The following is a 22,728-nucleotide window of genomic DNA, read 5'->3' as shown; positions in this document are numbered from 1 at the left end:
CTATATTTATATTTGCGAAAGCTTTATACTCGTTATGGAAAAATAAAATTACAAGAAGTTTGACTCCCGTACGACAAAAATTAACCGGGATTTTTTATTTAATTTCAAGAATTTGCAATTTTTTATATCGTTTCCAACTTGCCTTGAGGGATCGGTTAGTTAAGTTACAATAATTCGAAGAAATGAGTTTAAATGAAGTGCAGTAAAAATGTGTATAATTTAATGGGCCGTACAAGGAAGTCATTTGGTGTCCGCATCATTTTTTTTTAATTAATAGACTCTATCCTAAAAAATGAAGAAAAAGAAGAGATCATGGAATGATAAAGTCGATCTTCATCGAGCGAAAATTTTACTGTGAAGTGAGTAAACTGTAATAAATATTCAAATTGGTTGCATCGATTGCATAAACAGAACTAAACTCGAAAAACGTACATTAGAAATAGTAAGTTCATTAAAACTTTCCTTCCTTTTCAAGTTGCTTATCCTCGAATATAGGCATGCTCATGTGCTTTCACATTTTTTCTCAGCAATCCTATATTTAAAGCTTTAAAAATCTTGTCCATAAATTATTCGAAAAAAACTTTTCTTTCATAATTCTGAAACTAAAAAGTTAAAAAATCATGTTTGGAAATAATGTTTAAGCATATTTAATTTTCTTAATTTCTCAAATTGTTCCCGTCATTTTTCTGAAAGAAAAGCCAGGTGTTTTCCTTAGTCTCACTAAAAATTATTGAGAGCATTGTTTAATACTTTCTTAGAAGTTCTTTCCCAGTTTACAAACCGAGGTGATAATGTTTTGCTTCGAACTTTTAACTTGTTCCTACAATGAACGGCAGTTGCTTGAAGCAATAGGTAATTATCTGATATAATTAATGGCTATTTAGACAGAAATGTTATAAAAAAAATTCTGCATACATCCTCGTAAATTTAATTCCGGATCACGTTCGTTGTGTTTAATTAATTATCGCGATTTACGTAAGCATCTCGCATTAAAAAAAAAGCCTTTTCGATAAAGTGATAATTGTGAGATGGCTAATATTGTACAAGCTTTTATTAAACTAAGCACGTTGACAAATACAGCATTCACTCTGGTGAGTGATAGATCAGAGGCACAGGAATGGAATTTTTTTTTTTTTTCAATATATTCATCGAATTTTTGTAAGTGCTAACATGGCTTTACCGGTATAAAATATAAAATTATAAATAGTATATTTCCTGCTATTCTTTAAATTGATGATGATGAAAGATTTTTCTAAAAAACTTCGTTATTATTTTGATTCCTTAATCTTTGTTTTTATTCAAGCACTACGTAGAATGTTTAGCATGCTAGCTAATCTAATCAAATAATGAAGAAAATACTTAAAATAACTTACTTAAATTTAAAGAGTCTTTCATAAATATTTTCTAGTATTTTTTTACATTTGTGATATGCTTAAGTAGATGTTCAAATTTTTAACTGAATTTTTAAATATAAAGATCGGGATGGGGTTGATATCAGCTGTCTATGAATCTGCTTTAACTAGTCTAATGGTAGATGCTGGTTTCAATTTGTAGTTCTTTATTTTCTGATATGTCGATCGACTCCCAGATATCTGTAATTACTTTTATATTTCCATATGAAATTTTGTACCATATTTCTGAATTTTTCGAAAGCAGTCGTCACATTTTTTAATTTGTAAATTAAAGCACATTTAGTCGTTAACATCTGCCGGATGACTATAAAATACATTTTTAGACTGTTTATTTTTATTAGGGTTAAAATTTATTTAATTGTTTTCTGTTTAAGCATATACGTAAGTATTTTATATTTTAGTTTCTGGATTATTTTCTTAGTCGACTAGTGTGGACTGTTTCTATTTCATAATTTAAATAGTTTTATCTCTAAATCTACAGAGATTTATTTAAGGCACTCATTTGTTATTCAAGATGGTGTGTTTTTCCCCTCATTTCTGAAGTTAGAAGTATGGAATTTAAATATTTGAGTTTCTTTCAAAGCACTTCTTTTGTGTAAAGATGCTCATTTTGTCATTAAATAAACAATTTTTTAAATATGTTGTTTTCTCCTACGACCAGGCACCTGATAATTTAGATTTGTCGGACATTGGTCATTGTGGCCAAATACACTGAGCTATTTAAATACTGAGAACATTGCCTTGGGTACACGACCATCGCCTGATATTTCATCCGCGTGGAAGGGAAGGGGAGAGGCAATACATATACATTATTAAAAATTTAATTCATCGTTTCACCAAATTATGGTGTTAATTAAAATTGCAACCAAAAGATAGCAAAGTACTGTTTCATTGTTTCGAGCTTTGGTTGAACCATTTATTGCCAATATTTTGAACCATTAACTGTATGAAAATTACGTGTATGTTGAGCTATGAACGGGAAATATTGAACCATGAATTGAGAACACGTTGAACCATGAATGGAATGCGGTAAACAATGAATAGGGAGTATATTAAATATGAATTTGGAATATGTTGCAGCATGAATCAGGAATTATGGAAATCATCCTAAAAGAAATTAATAACACATCTAGATATCTTCATTGATGGGCAATATACAATGTCTCTTGGTTATTTTACAGTTTAGGGACCAGATCAGTCTCAAAAAACTAACATCGATAAAATGCGGACAAATTTTTTGGAACTCTGTAATGTATTTAGGTCACTTATAAATATACGTAACACATTATACAACTCTTCTGAATATATTCAGAAGCTATGCATGATATTTATAGTAAATTAAATATGTGTTTGCTTTTAAATGTATGAAACATGCGAAACTGTGGGGGAGAAAAAAGGATCGTCAAAAAGGGAAACTGCTTAAACGTTTATTTCACGCTTAGACATTCCTTCTTTGTAGAACTTATAAAATTTATCAGAATACTTATTTTAAATTCCTTTTCAGTTTAATGAATGCTTTTCATGTTTGAAGATGTTCCGTAATTATCGGTAGAAGTTTTAAATGGTAGGAAACGTTTAAAATCGTCATCTTCCCCCCCTTCCTTCATTGTTCGCATTACCCTTCGTTACCCAATCTGCGTCCATAGCCTTTGCCTTAGTACCAGTGTTTCCGGTAAGTTCCTTAAGTTCACTATTAACAAGTACTTACTACTTACTGATCCAACGTTTTTTCACATTGCTTGTCTATTTTCATTCATTACATCTTTCTTCTCCGACTGATGGCGGCTTAGTGAAATATCCCATTCTACCATCTCGATTCTTCTTATCATTCTTTTGTTGTTCCAGATATTCTTTTATCTGATGCAGAGTAAAAGCGCGCGCTGTCACTCTCTTTCCATTCGACACAAGTCAAGCCCTGAATTTTGTGAAGTTGCACTGGTGATGTTACTTCCTATGCACACAATCAGCTGTTGGAAATCAGACATAAAAAGCTCATAGTGATCCAAATAAGAAAAAGGGAACATTAAGCAAATGTAAGGAAAAGTAGAACTTTTCTTAGAGCATTAAACATCCCAGTGTCTGACCAGTTGCCAATTCTGAGAGGTACTGCCAGTTCATATAGAATAAATTTTTTATTTATCTTCCAAATTGTAACGCAGCATTGTGTATCAGCCTCAGAAATTTAGCGATTTACAAGTAATTTACATTATTTTTCAAAACATTAACAATTATGACATTAGTATATCAAAAGAAAAACGTTTCTAACTCACATATCGTGTACTTCTATTACCGTTTTATATTTAAGGAAAGCAAAAAATATGGAAAAGTTGAAGACAGTGGTCTAAAACATAAATATTTAGCAATGTTTTATTAGTTTTGTTGTTGGACTAGGTATCGACATGCCGTATATTTGACACAAAACTTTATCCTAATTGCATGTAATAATAAATGATGAAGTTCAGTTCTAAAAGAAAAAATATGTCACATATTAAATATTACTATTTAATTGGTACGTAATTCGTAGTATTTACTGTGCAATTGCTATTAAATGAATCAGTAGTTAGATTCATTTGCTGGGAGATTTTTATGTAGGTGTTCATGCTTTTTGAAGTTAATCTGTACGTTTGCTGATTCATTTCTTATTCTTTATAAATAGTTCCGTAATTATCGGTGTCTTATTTCACTGGGGAGTGGTCTGTACGCAGTCTCTTTACAATGCTATATGATATATTACTGTCATTGCTGCGAGTGAGTAAATAATAGTTACTTTTAACATTCAAATATAGCAAAACAAAACATGAAGTGTTATTCCGGTTCCTTTCGTTAAGAGGAATTGAGATGATTAACTTTAGTTAACATTTTGAGTCACAAATTTTTTGGGAGGCCTTTAAGATTTTATTTTTATCGTAGAAATAAAAGGTTATGCAGTCTAATTGGCCATATTTTTAATAGTAAATTTCTGATGTTACAGTGTGATAGCATGCTGTAAACTTAAGCGAACTTATGTATATATATATATATATATATATAAAGAAAAACTTAATGAATTTTAAAATTTATTTAAAAGGACTAAAAAATAAAATCCCGTGCTATTGCTGCCAAGATAATAATTAAATAAAGGATACAGAGGATATATAAATCAAAATTATCTCCTAGGAAATGTGAAATGAAATTTAGAAAACAAAAGTGCAGTATATGGTAATTATTAATTATTATATATAGTATATGGTAATTATTAATAATTATTAAAGTAGTAAATAAATACACTGGAATTGGCAATTCATTTGCAAAACAAGTATAATGGCTGATACTTATAATAAATATAGACCTTACAATGATTCGTAAAACAGGTGCCGGTAATTGATAATACATAGTTTAGTACTGTACAACGAAATCGCTATAGATGTTGTTATGTGTTTCTAATATAGTTCTGAAACATATAGAATACAAACTCATTTTTCTTCAAGAGGAAACTAACGTTAGAATACAACTGATCGGTGAAATTTGTAGTCTTTCTCACAAACTAATAGTAGTCCACTGTGTTGCGAATTAGTATACTTTGAATTTAGATCCCCCCATAATAACACAGTAACAATGAACTATGATTAAAAAAAGCAAGAATATAAGCGTTATTCTCTTTCAGGTAGAATTTAAGACAGAGAAGTGTAGAATCTCTGTTGTATCGAAATATTTATCCCCCCCCCATTTCGAAAGCAATATTTATCTGTATAACCAATCCTCAATAAAACTTTCATCTTCAATTATTTTATACCAATTAATGTGTTCTGAAATTAATTCGGCATATTTTTTTTCTCTCTTCTAGGCCGGGAAGTTTTAAATGGTATAGATAACGAGGCTTTGGATTTTAGTGAACTAGAAGATTACTTGAATAGCGATGGTGACAAAAGTAACGAGTGAGTATAATCCCCATTTTTATCGCAATTTATTTTATCATAAACTGCTATACAGTGATGTGAGATACTTTTAATTTAATATTCTTCTGATTTAACTTATTTGAATCAGACAATAAAAAGCGATTCAAATAACTAAGTACTATTTTAGCGAAGGGAATAGCTATCAGCGAATTAACATACATGTAACATTATTTTTTAATGAGACCCGCAGTACATTGGAACTACAATATGGGTCTAAGAATGAAGATACACGCCTTCCGCTTAAATTTCAATTTAGATTTTTATTTGTTTTCTTCAGTTAAATCCTGAAGTGTTTAAAACTCTTAGAATTCCCCAACCCTCTCCCCCCAAAAAAGTATTTCTGTATGATTCTGTTGAAATCGAAAAGCATGATCACATAAACTTCGTGCGTGATTTCTGCTGGCGTATTTTCTTTCATTGTATCTTGCATTTCTTGCTTTTAAAGCGAACTGTGTTTTAATGAATGGCAATGGAAATGATATCGAAACATAACGAATAACTCTTTTATTTATTCAGATAACATTCTCTTAGTCTTAAGTCATCATCGTAATTTTCCTGGTAATTCTAATGTTGCTGGAAAGCCTGAAAATCATTTAAACGGGCCAGATTCCTTAATTTGGGATAGAAATTTGTTTGGTTTGTAAGATATGCATATTTTTTCAAGGCGATCTAACTATTTTGGGTGTTGTTTTTATTACTGTCACATTTCACAGAGATTTGAAATTAACATGCAAAAAATCTCTTTTAATAATAATTTATTAATAAAATGATGTCATTTAATTATAAATTTACATTAGTCCTAAAATTTATGGGAACTGTCTGTTTATTACTTGTTAGAAAAGAAGCAACTATTCTGAGAACTATATATATCTCAATCGCGATTCTAGAAAAAAGCCCACAGAAATAATACTCACAAAATAATCCTCACAGGAAACAGGACTTAGGGAAACATGCCCACATAGAAAAACTCACATGGAAAAATGCTCACTTAAAAATATGCTCACTTAGAAATATGCTCACATAGAAATATGCTCACACAGAAATAAGCCCACTGAGGAAAAAATTCTCGTAGAAATTTCCTTGCATTAATCGATCAAAAGTTAATCGATTTGAACATTGTACGCCTACTTGCATTTTCTAAATAAAAATTATTTAAATTTTCAAAAAATCTATGTCATATATTTAAAAAAATGTATAACTTTATGTGTAGATTCTATAGCTATATAAGATTAACAAATGTGCCGTTTTGAATTAAGAAATGGAGAGGAGGAAGGAAGTAAATAGAATATACAATGAAAACTTATTACAATTTTAATAGTTAAAAAATAATATAAGAGTAAATATAAGTTACATATTTTATAGTACAAACATTTAAGCAAATAGGAATAATTATTTTATTTTAATTATTAAAAATGTACCTTATTATAAATCGTAAAATATATTTCAAAAATAATAAAAACATAGATTTACTGAGTATTAGTTAATATACGTAAATATCTAATTTTATCTATCTCATCGTAGTATCCTATATGATTCGTGATTACCGAATGCAAGTTTTCATATTTTCTTTTTTTCACTTCCATGCGCCCTGCATTTACATTAACTAAAAACAAACGTTGGCAGGCTAAATCTTTTTTCAGTCCGTCATCGGCAGCATCATCAAAGTGCCTGAAAACGTGAAATTTATTTCTAAAATTTTAAACTTCTGCAGAAATTTTAGAATTTTTGTGGCTCCAAACTTAAGTAACTACATTCAAACACCAGTTTCTAAAGATACGCATAAAAATATGCAAAAAAAAAAAAAAAAAAAAAATAGAATTTTAAAAAATTAACCATTAGTAAAATACTACGCAGGAGGGAAAATATCGTACAGGGCCAATGATATAGAATACATACAGGCCCGCAAAATTCAGGATTTAAATCTAGATTTTTTTTAAGCATCAATTTTGTGTTCTTACTTAAGTTACGGCTTATGCGAAATTCTACTACAGTTTTAATATCGCCTCTGAAAGGGTTAATGTGAACGTTTGTCCATGTGAGCATATTTCTATGTGAGCTTTTTTCTATGTGAACATATTTTCATGTGGGCTTTTTACTATATGGACATATTTCCATGTTGGCTTTTTTCTATATGGACATATTTCCATGTGGACTTTTTTTCTGTGAGTATTTTCCGTTCACCCTCAGCCTCAGGAAATAATTTTTCAGTATTAGCATAATTTAAAAAATATGTTTTTCGCTGATGATGTAATTCATAATTTAAGAGACTTACTAGTTGAAAATTATTGCGAGTTTTTAATCAAGGCAATGGACAGTATGATACATCAAACGATACTATCAATGTAAATTCTTGCCTAAAAGTTTTGCTGCAAAATAAGCGTTCAATAATCAAAGATTTCTTAAATTGGTTTTTTAACTTTTATTATTCCTCCTTTCATCTCATAAATAAATAATGTTATAATTGAAGAAAACTAAAGAATGAAACTCGGTGGTTTGCATGAATTTAATGAAAAAGTGCAGATTATAGTTTTATTATGAAACCCCTTACAGAAAGCAGTTTCCCTAAAATGTATAGTAGTCGTTTTTATTATGGTAATTGTTATAATTTATAGAATTTAATATTTAATTGGAAGGGAAATTATATCCAGAATTTAATATCATTTGCCATAATCTCGAACCTCAAAATCAGAATTCGGTCCTGAGCTGAGACGGTTTTGATATGTGAGCGCTAATGATATATCTTAAATATAAGTTTTCTTAGTTCCAAATTAAAATGACATGGCCTGAAAATGCTTCTGAATTAAAGTAGCGTACTAAGTATTTTAAGTTAAAAATGTAAGGTTAAACGTAATTGTTATCTAATTTGCACACTTCTTTTTCTAACGAATCATCGTCTTCATAAATTGAGCAAACCTAGCGTACGATACAGCAGCCAGGAGCTGTAACCACTATACCTATCAGGATAGCACTCAAGTATTTAAAGAGGGAATACACAAAATCTAGCTTTCACCTCTTAAATCCGCTTCGGAAATTGGAATCCCAGTCTTGTGCTCCAACAAAATTCACTCACTAAATCCGTCAAGTCTCGTCTTCTAAGGCTTTTGTGGTTGATTACCGTAATATTCAAAACGACAAATATGTTCTATATTTAAATTTAACCTAATCTACATTTTGTTGAAAGGTGATTTAAGAAATAGAAGGAACAGAAAGCAGCTTAATATTTACGTGTTGCTAAATAAACTTTAGAAAGTATGAAAATTTCTTTCTCAGGTTTTCTCCCTTTTATTATCCCTGATGGGCGTTATCCCTGAAGGGCTATTAGTCTTAAAACAGCATTTTGCGTCGAATCACTATAAATGCCTGCATCACTTTCTAAATTGTTGCCACCAAATATTATCGCCCTTTATTATATTTAAAGAAATTAAATAATGAATAATCTACGTGAATTTTTATATATTTCTCGCAGTGTGAAAAAACAACGGTACCTAGAGCCATCAAATTTTGAATAACATAGTCAAGGAACATCGTACCTGGAAGCCCGAATTTGGAATTTGTTTTATTGTCTATTTTAAAGCTTTCATAAATTAAACGAAGTTTTGATTAAAAATCTCAGCAAAGTGCGAGCAGTGAATCGTTTATCTCCAGCGCGCGAGACTGTCTGTCGGAAATTCTAAAATGCTGTTTTTAAATATGTTTAGTCTAAAGTGGCGTTAGCCCAAATGATCTTGAAACGCGTATATGTATGTAAATGATAAAAACGCCCGTTTGGGCATAATGTAAAATCTGAAAGTTTTCAGATTTTATACTATAAACGGCTGTATCACTTTTCAAATTGTTAATTTTGCAAATATAAACAAATTTTCAGGGAAAAAAGTCACAGATTTTAACAGCACAAAAGTTCGATTTGAATTAATGTGATGGCTGCCCGCGGCATATTTATGGATTCCCCCCCCCTAGAAATGAAAAACTAATATCAGTTAACTTCTTAAAATCTGATTTTTCAGAGGTATTTTCAAGAATACATTTTAAGAAATGTGAGATGATTGTAACACCTGTTAGTGGAGCATTATGGCTGCAGTTGTGATATATTTCAAATGAACGAAACAATAGTTTTAGGAGCAATTAGATTATCGGTTATCATTTCCATAATCGGCCTACAGTTCTTAGAAGCCTAACTAGAGAATCCATGTAATTTCTGAAGCCTACCTATGTGACTGCATATATATAATTCAAACCCAGTTTCAAGCTTTAATACTGAAGTCTTGAAGCAATGGATTCCAATTTCAAATTATCGCTGAAACGTATTTAGCTTGTACAGTTCGTCATTAATCGCTGTATTAACTTGCATGATAATCAATGTGTTTGTTTGAGTGAATTCATAGAAGGTTTCCGCACCAAATGCCGAGGGAATATGGGAATGTGCTTGTCTTATTCAATGTTCTAATAAAAAGTGCAGAAAAAATAGTCTTCTACTCATTTCTTCTAGCTGCTAGGCATTTTTCTATAGACAAACAGCGATTCCGGACAGTATAGTGGTTAGCAGAAGTTGATTGCATACGTCGCTGAATCGAGATCGAATCGTAAAGAAAATCCATGAAACAAGACCTCTCAAGCAAGATGCATGACTTCGTAGAAAGGGGGCTGTTAAAATCTTTCAATTCATAAATTCTCTCACGAAATTGCCCACTGAGAATTGCAAGGGTACGAAATCCTCAGTTGCCATCCTTGAGGTGCTATCGATTAAAAACGGGATGGAACTTACGCAAATAGCTCTTGTTCGCTTTTCTTGTATTAAACAACCAGATATGCGTAACCGATCGTTTTCTATTAAGATGAGTCTTTTAGTAGTATTACGAATTTTGTATATATGTTAATAATTTTAGTGAAATTTTAGTATTTTTTGTATAATGTAACATGAAATGTTTGAAAGAGAAAAAATTCTGCCGGGAAAATAAGATTACATATGGCAAGCCTATTTACGTTGAGGTAAATTGCTATCTCATTAAAATGGCGAGATATCGCCATGCTGGCGATGGTTTTGTCGACTTATTTTTGTCGCTTTTAGTTTAGACTTCGGAGTATTGCGAGTGCGAATTTCACTTTTTAGAGGCACTTTGCATTGCGTTGTGTTTAAAGTTCTGAGAAGTAGTAACTACTGATTGTGCTGGAAGAGCTGTACATGTACTTTTGTGAAATTTCTGGAACTGTAAAGCGGGGTTTATTTATTTATTTATTTATTTGTTTTTTGGTAAAATAAATTTTAAAGCTATCATTAGTTCTGTGTGCATTCAATCAATTAGGAACCCGTACGCTCGCAACATAGGAATATGTTAGAAACTTTGCTTATCCATCATTCATATTTTATGCTTCATTTTTGTTAATCAGTGTGTATATGCGTTTTTACCTATTTCATTTTTACTGTGCTATTTCATTTGTTAATTCATTTTTTTACTCTTATTAATGTTATTACTTAAAAAGCGTTTCTTTACGCAACTCTCTATTTTACACTTTTTCTCCCATTTAGATGGTTTCGTATGTTTAAACGCGATTTAGTTTGCGTAGCTTTTCCAAAAATTTTGTTTATCCAATTTTTTGTTTGCTACACCTCCATTTTTTTGTTATTTACCACTTTAAAAAAAATTGAAAAAAATGCGCGACCTATTGTTTTCCTAACCTTTTTATTCGGTTTGTCTGTGTTTGATTTTTTTTTTTTTTTTTTTTTTTGTGTTTGTTTGTTTGCAGGCGTGATTCTTGCAATATTTTTCTTTAAACAAAAAAAAAAAAAAAAAAAAAAAAAAAATTCTTATTCAGTGAACTCTCTTTTTATTTGTGTTTTTGTTCCCTTTACGTAGGAGCCACTTAAAAAAAAATATACACCTTTTTTTTAATGGAAGGAAAATAATATACCCCTCCCGAAAAATATTCCAATTTCCGATGTCCTATTAAAAAACACTCGAAGCGCTCAATACCTTAATTTCGGATTTTATAGGAGAGTAACACATGATTCACATACATGCAAAACGTACTGAAAATGGAATATTTTGCTATATGCCACTTAACTTAGAAATCAATAACCTAGATTGATAGGAATTTGGTAACTTTATGGGTGACTCATGATTTACACGAGTGTGTCGTATTTTGGTAGGAAACAATCATCTATGAAACATCGCATATTTTGCTATAATGTGGTCATTTCTGTAAAATTTGAATTGTTATTCTTTTTAATAAACCTTTCTGATTTGGAGAATAATTGCGCATTTTTTCTCTATTCTCAGCATATGAATCCCAAAAAATACATTAGTTAGTAAACATCGTATTCGATAAAAAAAAGTTTTTGATCTTTAGCTCCGTGATTTTTTAATGGACAGTATGTTAGTAAATAAATAAAATGCTGAAAATAGTAAGCTTAGTCACAAGAAACAGACATTCTGTGTCATATCGGCAACACAGGTACTGATTGCAAATAAATATAAATCTGTTTTGATTTGCGTAGTTAATTAATTGCACACTTGAATTTATTGACTTTTTACTTCGGTCACTCCCAGTAGATTCATGAGCAAAATTCCTGTTGCATACCATTTGGAAAACATTATTAACCAGCTCATTTCCTTATTTGTCATATAGTTCCCATATTCAGTTGACGCAACAGTACGATATTTTGATGGATGCTGCTGTGGCGGATATAGTGGCCATTAAATGAATACCAATAATTGATTCAATTTCTACGTCTACCCAAGAACAACCTATAAAGAGATCCGTTCTTTATAGCCGTAGAAAATCACGTTCTGTTTAAAATCGGGTTCACCTTTTGCGTAATTGTTTGCTAGCTTGAGTTATGTGTGTTCAGTTTTACAGCAATAATATCTTGGATTATAAATAATTTTATACACAAGGCCTTGCCTCTTACAATCAAACAGAAATATAGGGAATGCGAAAGGCCACTCCTTGCAGTGAGCACTCGAAATGTGCCCTTTAATTGGCACAGCTGAACAAATTGTTTATGATATAAGTCTCGGGTTATTTCTCATTCTCTCTTTTACCAATTCTATTGTCTTCCTTAAATCGCACGGCACGATCGATGTTTCTGTTTTCGATTTGAGGAATGAAGGTCGTCGATTATGATTTGCCAATATGAAAGTGGAGTGCTTATAATTATTTATAGATAAAAGCACCATGTGGGGAAGGATTTCCTTTTTTACTACTTTTTATTGCCTTTTATGTAGAGGACAAATATGAATCTTTTTCTTTTGATCGGAAAATATTCGCTCGAATTTTCTAAGATCTTAATCAAAATTTTCAGTTGTAAGCATGGAGGATGCTTGCGATTATTTATACTTCAGGAAATTATGTGGCCTATTTAATTTTAATGACATAAATATTTTTAAAAAATTCATTAAGATTTTTACAGAAAGTTGCATTTTCAAAAAATCTAAAATCTATTTCTATCTGCCAGCGGTCAAACAGGTTAGGCTAAAAGATCACTGGTAGTTCGTTCTGAAATCTACTGCCAAACGATGGCTGGTTGAATGAATGTCTTATTGTTTTCCCAACGTGTAATGAAATAAACCCATTTTTCCTATAACAATTCTTCTTGAATAATTCCACTAAACCCTCCCCCGCAATAAATTACCTGCTTATTATAAACCCATTTTGAAGGCTTTGGTGATATATGTATAATAATCTGAGCTCCGTTTATTGATTTCAAGTCCAAGATCTCTTTTCTATGGTAAATGTTCTAATGGCTGTTTTCCTGGAGCTTGCAGTTAATGTCATTTGGAATAATTTCTCCCTAATCATAAAACATCCATGATTTATCCTTTACGGATTGATTTGAATGTGACTTGGGTGAGTACTTCTTTATATCTATTCCTCATCAACGCCAGAACGATGCCCAGAAATTACTTAGGATAAGCTTTTGGCACATCCCTTCTTTCAGACAGTCGTGTTCCTCTTATAGAAATGCCCCCAAGAATATTAAGCTATTATATTAAATATTTTGTGAAATCTTCCAAAGAAACTCTTACAAGCAAATAAAAATTAAACAGTTTTTCTGTCATTTTTAATAATTATCTGAAATTTGACGCTATATCTTTACACTTAAGATCTAAACTCTTAATATAACTCATTAAATTTAATATGTTTCAAAATGAACCTTACTCTTACATTTATTTTAACTTCACCAAACAGACGATTGATAGTCACTGAGATATCCTTGATATTTAAAGTAGTAGACATGGAGAATTATTTCATAAAAATATGTGAGATGATGTTATTTTTTTATAAAACAAAGGGTATTTTTGATAAGAAAGGTAATAATGTTGTTCAGAATGACTTATTTTTATACATATATGCTGATATACGTATGTGTACACACACACACACACGTATCAGGTATTGTCCTGATCACTAAATGAAACAAAGTTACCATCGAAAACAAGATTCGAAAATACCAACTGTTTTGTCTTACGAGTTTATTAAACTAGTCCTCATCAAATTTTCCGCTAGTGTAGTACGTATTATAGTAATCGCAGCCATTCTCCCATTGACCCAAACCTTAATTGTTTCAACAAAGTTACTTTGGCAGTAAGGAATATGGATATTCACTGTCGGTAAATCTCTGTAAATGATACTCCTCATTGGCTCATTTAGAGCTTTTGCCGGCCGGGGCAGTTCCTGATTTTGTCTCATCTTTTGATATGCAAACAAATAATTAAAAAAATGTCATAATGGACATATATGGAAATAAATTTTAACTGTGTTTTATTTTTGAAGAAAAATTTAAATTCCAACATTTTAAAATTATATTATTATTTTGCTTGTTTTTTAATTTGCCAACCAATTGATGACATCATTGAGGCCTATTCAGTTGCTCCAGTTGCTGACATGTAGACAGTTTCGATAGATTTAATATATTAAGCATTTATAATTCTTAAATACTTTTTAAATAATTTTTACTAAGAAAACTCTTCTTACAACTAGCATTAGCTATTATGAGGAAAGTTCGCAATAATATTACAATATCTGAAACTTTGTTCTATTGTATAATATTTCAGAAAAAACTTCGAAAATTTAAAAGAACTGCCCTTCTACGTTTCTGTTTCTTTTTAATCTGGCAATAACAGATAAAATTCTGAAATCTCTTAACGAGAGGTATATACTTGTTAATGTCACCGTGATCATGATTTAGTTGATATTCTTAATTTTCACTCAGAAGTTTCGACGAATAAAAAAATTATAACAGAAGAATATAGCTGTTTAAATCTCGATGTGATTTCTTTGAATATTTTATTTAGAATAAAAACTATTTTTTCTCCCAATTTGATTCCATGTAGCAGTTTAGAATTTCATTATTTCTTTATGTTCCCCGACAACCCACATGACCTCCAGACCCTATAAAATAGCGTTTCACACAAAAATGTGCTACATGAAATTTACCACCTTTCCTCTAGTTACAGCACTGGATTCACTAGGCCACCACCATGATCTGCAAGTCCATCCTGTCTGTAATTATTTTTATCTGCACAGAAAAGGAATCCTTAGGCTTCGAGATGACTCTTGAATATAGGAAATTATAGTGCTTTTGAAGGGGGGAACGAAACCAATGGCTTTTGCCCCATATACTTCCAGTAATAGTGCAAAGAATAACATAATTTGAAAACAGAAAGGGCCATCACAATTCCCGCTTACAAGCGAGAATCCAGCAATAGAAAAACCCCGTAACCCTATTTTTGCTGCAATGCTTCGTATTCTGGTGTCTTTCATCTACATTGTACAAGAGATACTTGCAATTTACACATAATTTCATTAAAATTATTTACATGCATACAAAATTCATAACACGGTAGCACAGTTTAAAATCATAGCTATTTATTTTGTATCGGGAGCATTACTATCAATCATACGTATAAGAGCAATGTCCTTACTACGTTTTTATTGCGGTATTTGCATCTAAATTGTTTGTGTAAACTTTATACACTCTGAAGTGTAATTATTTTGTTAATTATTATTACTATTTCAAATGTAAATACACTGTGCTGCCAAAAAAAAACATGCACCCAGAAAGAATTGAATCACAACTACAAAACTCGGCAGTAGTGTAGTGTTCAAGTAGTTAAAGAAATGACCAAAAATCGAGATGAAAAAAGCGTTTTATTTATGAGTAGCATTTTTTAAAAAAAATGGGAAAACCATTAGGTGGTAAAGCCGCTCCTGGCAGTTATAAAAGCCGATGCTTGTTGGGCGTAGTGTTTATTAAGTTGCCAGTGTTCCTATGCGGTAGACTGTGCCACAAATGGAGCACTTGATCAGCGTGCTAGGAACGTATTTGTACACGGCTAAATCTGCCTGCCCAACATATCCGAAGCATGTTCAATAAGCAACAGGTCTGGAGAACTGGCAAGGCCAATCGAGGACATTATCACGTCAAAGACATTGTTGAGAAAGTCGTGCTGTATGTGGCCGAACATTTTCCTGCTGGAAAACAGAATCTGGACGCCCTGCTAGCATAGCCAGTACGATCGGCAGCGAAGTGTCGTCAACGTACCTGCGAGCAGTCAAAGCACTTTGCAGCACGACTAACGATGAACGGCTGTCCCAGCTGATCTCTTCCCAGACTGTTACACTCTGTGTTCTGACTGTGTGCCGCTCAGTAACAAATAGTACATTGGACCTCTCACCTTTCTCCAGACATGTATGCGGCGGTCATCAGCATTGAGAGAAAAGCGTGATTCGTCGCTGAAGATCACGTTTCTCTAATCGGACATTGCCTTCAGCGAGAGCGCGTTGAGATCTGAGCCCAACATCAAGTTGTCTTCTGCGAATCGTATCCCTTACGAATACGTATCCTTATCTCCCTGCGAATACGTATCCTTCTGCGAATACGTATCCTTATCTCCCTGCGAATCGCAGGATTCCTGCGAGTTGGCAAATACCGTTGAATCAATAATAACGTAACTGTTGGTGCAGAGGTGGCAGCTGTTCTAATAGCGCGATCATCACGGACATTGGTGGCCCGGGTATGTCCAAGCCACCGCTATGCATTCGCTGAGCCACTGATTCCATCAACAGGTAACGACCATTTCGCTTCAACCAATATGCCGATCGATCAGCCTGTTCGACTAACCAGCCTCTTTTAGCCCAATGATGCGACACCTCTCAAAGTCTGACAATTGTTCGTAACGCCATTAAGTACGTCTTGAAGGCATCGTTCGTTACAATTTCGTGTATCCAAGCCGTCACGCAGTTGTAAATGCGTGTCATTCGTCGCACTTGCCCTTTTACATTCTATCAGCTGCGCACTGCAGATGCATACTGTATCGCTCTTCATATTTCTAGTATTTCAAGAATCTTCACTTCGTGAATCATACTGGATTGAATTGCATCTGGACTGTTTTCATTTTTAAGTGTGCCTTTCATTCATATAGCATTTTTTAACGCTTTATATTGTGCCACAAAAAAGAAAATGATTTTGATATTCCCGGCTATTTCACTTTGTGGCCCAAAGTTTACCATCTTATTGTTTTAGGCAAGTTAGTGAAGTCTAACTTACAAATAACTAAATACATTATTCTAGCTTCTAGAAAGCAAACCGTGTTACGTACATAAATATTTATGAATTTCTATCCTTTCTCATTTGATTGTAACAATGAAAGCTGTTGTAGTTGTTCGCTATAAATTAAGCAGTGAAATCATTTGCATTTTGGGGGACCTTGCTGATGGAACGAAGAACAAAAGACTGCAAATTGTCGTGTGTTCGTCATACGTTTGTCTCTTGCCCTCCGTTCTTCCTGACATGTTTACCTTGAAATGTAATGTAAAAATTTCCGTTTGACCTGTGTTTGGTTTCTGTTTTTAATCAAACTGGAGGTTGGAAGTTCCATAGTCTCTGAATTCAAGTGGTAGTAATGTTTTCATACCATATCATATTCCATTTTTTATTGTTAACTAAGTGGCACCCATGCGTAGTCAAAATCATAACTCGATTAAATTTTGGTGGTAGGTCTCCGGTTCAGCTTCCTGAGAATGATGGACTCAGTGCGTAGCATCTTCATGGTTGTCCCCATCTGTGTGAAAGTTAGTTTCTTTCTGAAAGCTTCCCACAAGGCATTCTCTTCCTGATACGTAGTTTAGGGGTAAATTCGCTGAAAACTAACAGTTCAACCTGGGTTCGATTCCAGGCAAACACGCTGCCTGCATGGGCATTTTCGTAGTTTTCCTCATGTCTAATCAATGATATGAGTGGATATGAGCCAGTTGCCCTTAGAAAGTCCTCCATGAAAAGCCCTTGTATGCTTTGCCATAATCAAATAAACCGAACCTCTTCCTGTTACGTTGCAAAGGTTCCATTTCGTAAAGCGCCCACCGGTCAAACACCTGTAAATTAGATATTCTTTACTTGAAATGCTTGTAACCATAAGTGTTTTAGTATATTAAGTTTTTTTTATGTTTCCTATACATGCTATTTATATAACCTGCTGGTAAATTATTGTTGCTTAACTGTGTGAGTAGTCTGTCGCTGTTTGCCATCACCATCGTTCTTGACTCTTGAATTTATATGGTAAGTAATCGTTTATTCGTACATAAGTTCTCTATCGTAAAAAGAATATTTCACGTGGTGGGTTGATGCTTATACGATATCATGTGTACTCTTAGAATTTGGAATTTTAGATTTCAGAATAAGGGCATTCAACTTGTCGTGATGCTTTTGTGGTAACTGAACAAGCTTGATATTTTGTGGTAACTGAAAAAGTAGTTATCTCTACACATGATGAATTTGAGAGCCGTGAGACGCTCATGGCTCTCTGTATAATCTATTCTTCTATTTATCCATTCAAAAACTAAAAGGGGTGTCTAAAATTAAAAAAGTACTGAAAATATATTTCCTTACGAAATGCTAAATGCTTTTCCAATTTAATCCTTGTTAAATGCTTTTCCAGTTTAGTCCTTGCAACTAAGCGGAATCTACCTGTCGTAGGTCCAACTAAATATCGTTGTTTGCACGAGAAAGAAAAACTGAAAATTGGAATTTTATGAAATAAGGATTTAATTCAAAATTACAGCATCAAATAACGTGAGTATTTTAACTACTCGGAATTTGATGAATATGTAGATGTTACTAAAAGCCAAAAGTAAATTCTTCTTCATACTTCTTTTACTTAAATTCTTCTTACTTTTTTACCCCGTATACAAAAATGATAGTTATTGGAAAACAGACTGCTTTTTTTGCACTACTGCCGTCGTGAAGATTTCTTTTTCTCATAATGAAATGTTGTAATTTGTTAGTTCTCGGTTTTATCCAGTTGGGGGGGGGGACTAAGTTTTTCTCAAAGATTTGAAGCAAGGCTACAGAAGACGTGCTTCAAATGACAATCACTCAATCTTTTTTTCTTTTGTTGCGATTCTACTCCTCAAACCGCATGTACTAATTTACCGGTTCATGTCATCGTTCTTAGATAACGTCATCATACATGTAATCTACCAAAATATCACACTTCTAATTATTTGTTTTACTTCGTAAGCAACCTAGAAAAAACATTTCTCAGAACGTGGAAATTAAGAAGGATGGGGATGTTTTGTACGTTCTCCATTCAAAAGAGCTGATACGATTAGCATCATGGCAAAGATTTGATGAATTCCTGTATTGTAGTAACTTTCTACCGCTTCCTTTATTCATCAGACAGAGTGCATACTCATTATCTGGGAAATACATCTTGTCGATAACTCGAGATTAGCTCCTAGTACAGTAATTTCTTAGAGACTTAAAAATATGATAGTGATCTATCAAACACTGTTTTATGCTGTTGCATCTTGGTTGATTCTACAAAAAATTTCCCCGAAATCCTGTAGAACAAATTGTATCTCGTTTTAGAGAATTACATGCATAATACTATTAAATCACATATTACTATTAAATCGTTTGTGATAATGAAGAAATTTTATATTATTCATCGTGACTTTCGAGTAAACTATACGTTGAGGAACATGTCGAAATAGTTTCTTCCCTTGATATTTGAACGGATGTTCAAGTGAAGGGTCAGTTGAACATCTGATCAAAAGACCTCGAAATATATTTCGCTACGTCAAATGTTTTAGTTTTTTTTCCTTCCCGCCTTGTGACACCTTGTAATTTGTGTAAATTCTTTAGGGTTACTTTAAAATGAATTTCTGGGGAAGTACTCGAGATCTGAAATGAAAGAAAATAATATTAATTATATTATAAGAGAAAAAATATAAAGTAACGCTGCGTATTGTATATATATTTAACAAAACATAAAAATTTATAGTAAGAAATCAACTTTTAATTTATTTTGAATTTGTATTTAACAAAACATTTATTTTAAGACTGTGGAGGGGAAGGAAATGACATTAAAAAAAATAATAATTGGATGAAGAAATTATCCATGTAATTTTCAGTTAAGGTATATAATTAGAATAAGATCACTGCATGGTAACTAATTCACCTGATTATTTTGGCTCCTATGATGCGTAACTTCTGTCGCTTTCGTGATTGGAAGATGTTTAAACGGTGTCCATGAAATTTAAATTAAATGCTACTCGTCGTTTATAATCGTGTTTAGCCTATGTAACAAGTCTTTTCATTTTGTAAAATTTTTAGAATTCTGAATTAAAATTATGAGATTGTATGCAATCGTAATAAAAAAATGCTCCTTCTAAAGCTTTAAGTGCTTAATGCTAATGCTCTAAAGAGCTTCTTAGAAAAAGAATAAGACAAATTTGAGATTTTCTTAACGTTAATACTGTTATTCATGTAAAATTGAAACGTACATCAGAATATTATTAAATTAATTCTTTTTTAATGTGCATATATAAATTGCTGGGTAAATTTCTTTTTGGCCTATATTCACGAATATTTGCTGTAGCTCTTCTCATACACGGTAGTATAGTTTTTTTTTTTTTTAAATTCACACCTCAATAGTCGAAAATGAAGTCTCTTGAATTTGACACAAACTGGTTGTTCGAATACTTGACAATATATTTTGTATAATACCATGTATCTAATAAATAACTTCATTCTAATGCTGTCTTCTAACGAAAGGAATCAAACTTTTCTAATACTACTGTGATTTAAATAAACAAAATCATTTGCACTTCTCTAAAATAAGAATGGTTTAGAAGCTTCCGCTTGACCTGTGGCATGCCATGTAACATATTGTTATTTACGTAGTGGTTCGTAATGGATTGAATGTACACAGAACTGATAATAGCTTGATAAAACTTATTTTCCCTAAAGAAACACTTTATAATTCTGGAACTTTCCACTAACAAAATACTCGTACAGCTGTTTTCAGTAGGACAGAGTACAATCAGTAGTTATTACTTCAGACTAGTAATAAACACAATGCGCAATGCGAAGCGCATCCAAACAGCGAATCTTGCATGGAGCTCAGTACTCCGACGTCAGCTGTGAACTAAAAACTGAAAATTGATGCTCTCTCCGATCTTATATAATTTTCTTAGGCCGCCGAGAATTTCCCAGTATCTTCAATTTCTCGAAATTATTTTAAAGCATGTACGGTCAAAGTTACATGTGATGGCCAGATGCGGGTATAGGAGGGCTTATGCGGTAGATGCAGTTATTACATATGGGGATCAATAACAGCTATATGTCGCCAAATGGTCACAAAATTTGACGACTTTTGGCGACTTTTCTCTAAATTGGGTGACACACATTAGTCGCGAAAACTGCTCCAGCTTGGTTATCACCAATTTAGTGAGATAACCATTTACTTCAATGTTAAATGGATTTGCCGCTGTAACCTTATTTTTTCGGAACTTTGCATTTTGTGAGGCATTTCGCGTTACATTATACAAAAGATACTACAATTTCATTAAAATTATTTAGGTATACACAAAGTTCGTAACAATATCCTTAATTTCGTTGCTAATTTCTCCTTAGCCTTTATCCTCAAATTCACCAAGATATAGTCATGGGATAATGAATGGCACTGCCTGATGCCATCACTGATAGCAAGATTAAACATAGGATATAATTCATTGTTACTAATACGTTTTCGGTTTAATGTCAAATTTTCTTTAATTCGTCGAAAACCTGATTTTGACATCTCCAGTTTTTGAACAATTTAATTGAAAGAAATGTCGAATTCCTTGAGTAACTTTTATTTAACCATTTCCCTGATTTTTTTTCTTTCTCTTTCATGTCCCTTTTTCAAAATTCGGTTGGTATCAAATTGTCCGTGCTCTTGACATTGTTTTATTTATAGATGAACGATTGCTTTTGATATTGGACTGTTTAGCAACATCGTACCTCCGATTTTAAACACAACAGTTTTGCATTTTGGCACTTCAATTATAAAAGCTTTACTATGTTGTTTTAAAAAAATTTCATTATATGAGAGGCCATTTTATAAACGATTTTGGCATTTAACTGAAACTACTATTGTTTCGAAGGAAATGAATCGCTGCTAACGTGGTAACATGAAAAACTGTAATATCAATCTTTCTGTCATGCGGAATAAGTTGCTTCATTCTTATCCCACTCGCTCTTTAAAAAAAAAAAAAAAAAAAAAAAAAAAAAAAAAAAAAAAAAAAGTAGAGCCGTTTTTAAAATGGATATTATTTTAAAATCATTTGCAATTCACTGAATTGTATTGGAAAATACTTTTAATTTTAGGTATTTCTGATTTCGCTTTTCCGTCTGTCAGTACATTCTTATTGTAGATCGAAGTCTGTACATACATTAGTAAAGAAAGTTGTTAAAACATTTATAAGTTTCTCTCCGAATCATAAGAATAATCTGAAAGTCGTAATGGAGACATTACTGCATTTGACCGAAGATGAGAAGAAACTATAGTTCTTCTCATCTTCGGTCAATTTCAAGCGGTACCCTTAAGTACTGATATTAATATAAGAACTAATTATTTGGTTTAAAGTAGACCGAAAATTTTATTTCGTCTCTTGATTCTCTTATACCACACATAAACGAACCACCCCTTCGTGTAGTATCAAAAGTAAAAGTATGAAAGTTGAATGCTACTCATTTCAATGAGTAGCATTCAACTGTCTGCTTGTAATGATAACCAAAGAGTAAAAAGCTGTACCGACCAAATAAATGGCATTAGAATTTTTGAGAACACAAAATTAAACTTATTGCACTGTATGTTCAGCCTGCAAGCAAACTTAAAGTAAGCTAGCTGTGATTCAAACTGCTGCAAGAAATCTACAAGTACATGTGTTAGCCTACTTAACTATTTCACATATAGCTCTAAATATTGTTGCGTATTCACAGCCTCTGGAAAAGTTGAGTTGGAAATGAGATAATCAAAGAAGCTAGATTAACAGAACTTGTTTATTAATATAAAATACCTCTTTTACGTTTCTCCTGTCCCCATTTAGAACAAAAA

General features: G+C 32.3%; 1 protein-coding gene across 1 annotated transcript in view; it reads left to right on the top strand.

Annotated features, from left to right (window-relative positions):
• LOC118184428 (uncharacterized) overlaps positions 1–22,728 on the top strand; it is a 289,633-nt gene that overhangs the window by 119,694 nt on the left and 147,211 nt on the right. The window contains exon 2 of the mRNA XM_035354096.2: positions 5,236–5,326. Coding sequence (XP_035209987.1) covers positions 5,236–5,326 — 91 coding nt within the window. The remainder of the gene's footprint in view (positions 1–5,235; positions 5,327–22,728) is intronic.

This window comes from Stegodyphus dumicola, chromosome 8, assembly GCF_044657685.1.
Source record: "Stegodyphus dumicola isolate Sdum_Otavi_A_Nest chromosome 8, ASM4465768v1".
Classification (NCBI taxonomy): Eukaryota; Metazoa; Arthropoda; class Arachnida; order Araneae; family Eresidae; genus Stegodyphus; species Stegodyphus dumicola.
The sequence above is the reverse complement of the archived record's forward strand: the minus strand, read 5'-3'. Positions and strand labels throughout refer to the sequence as shown.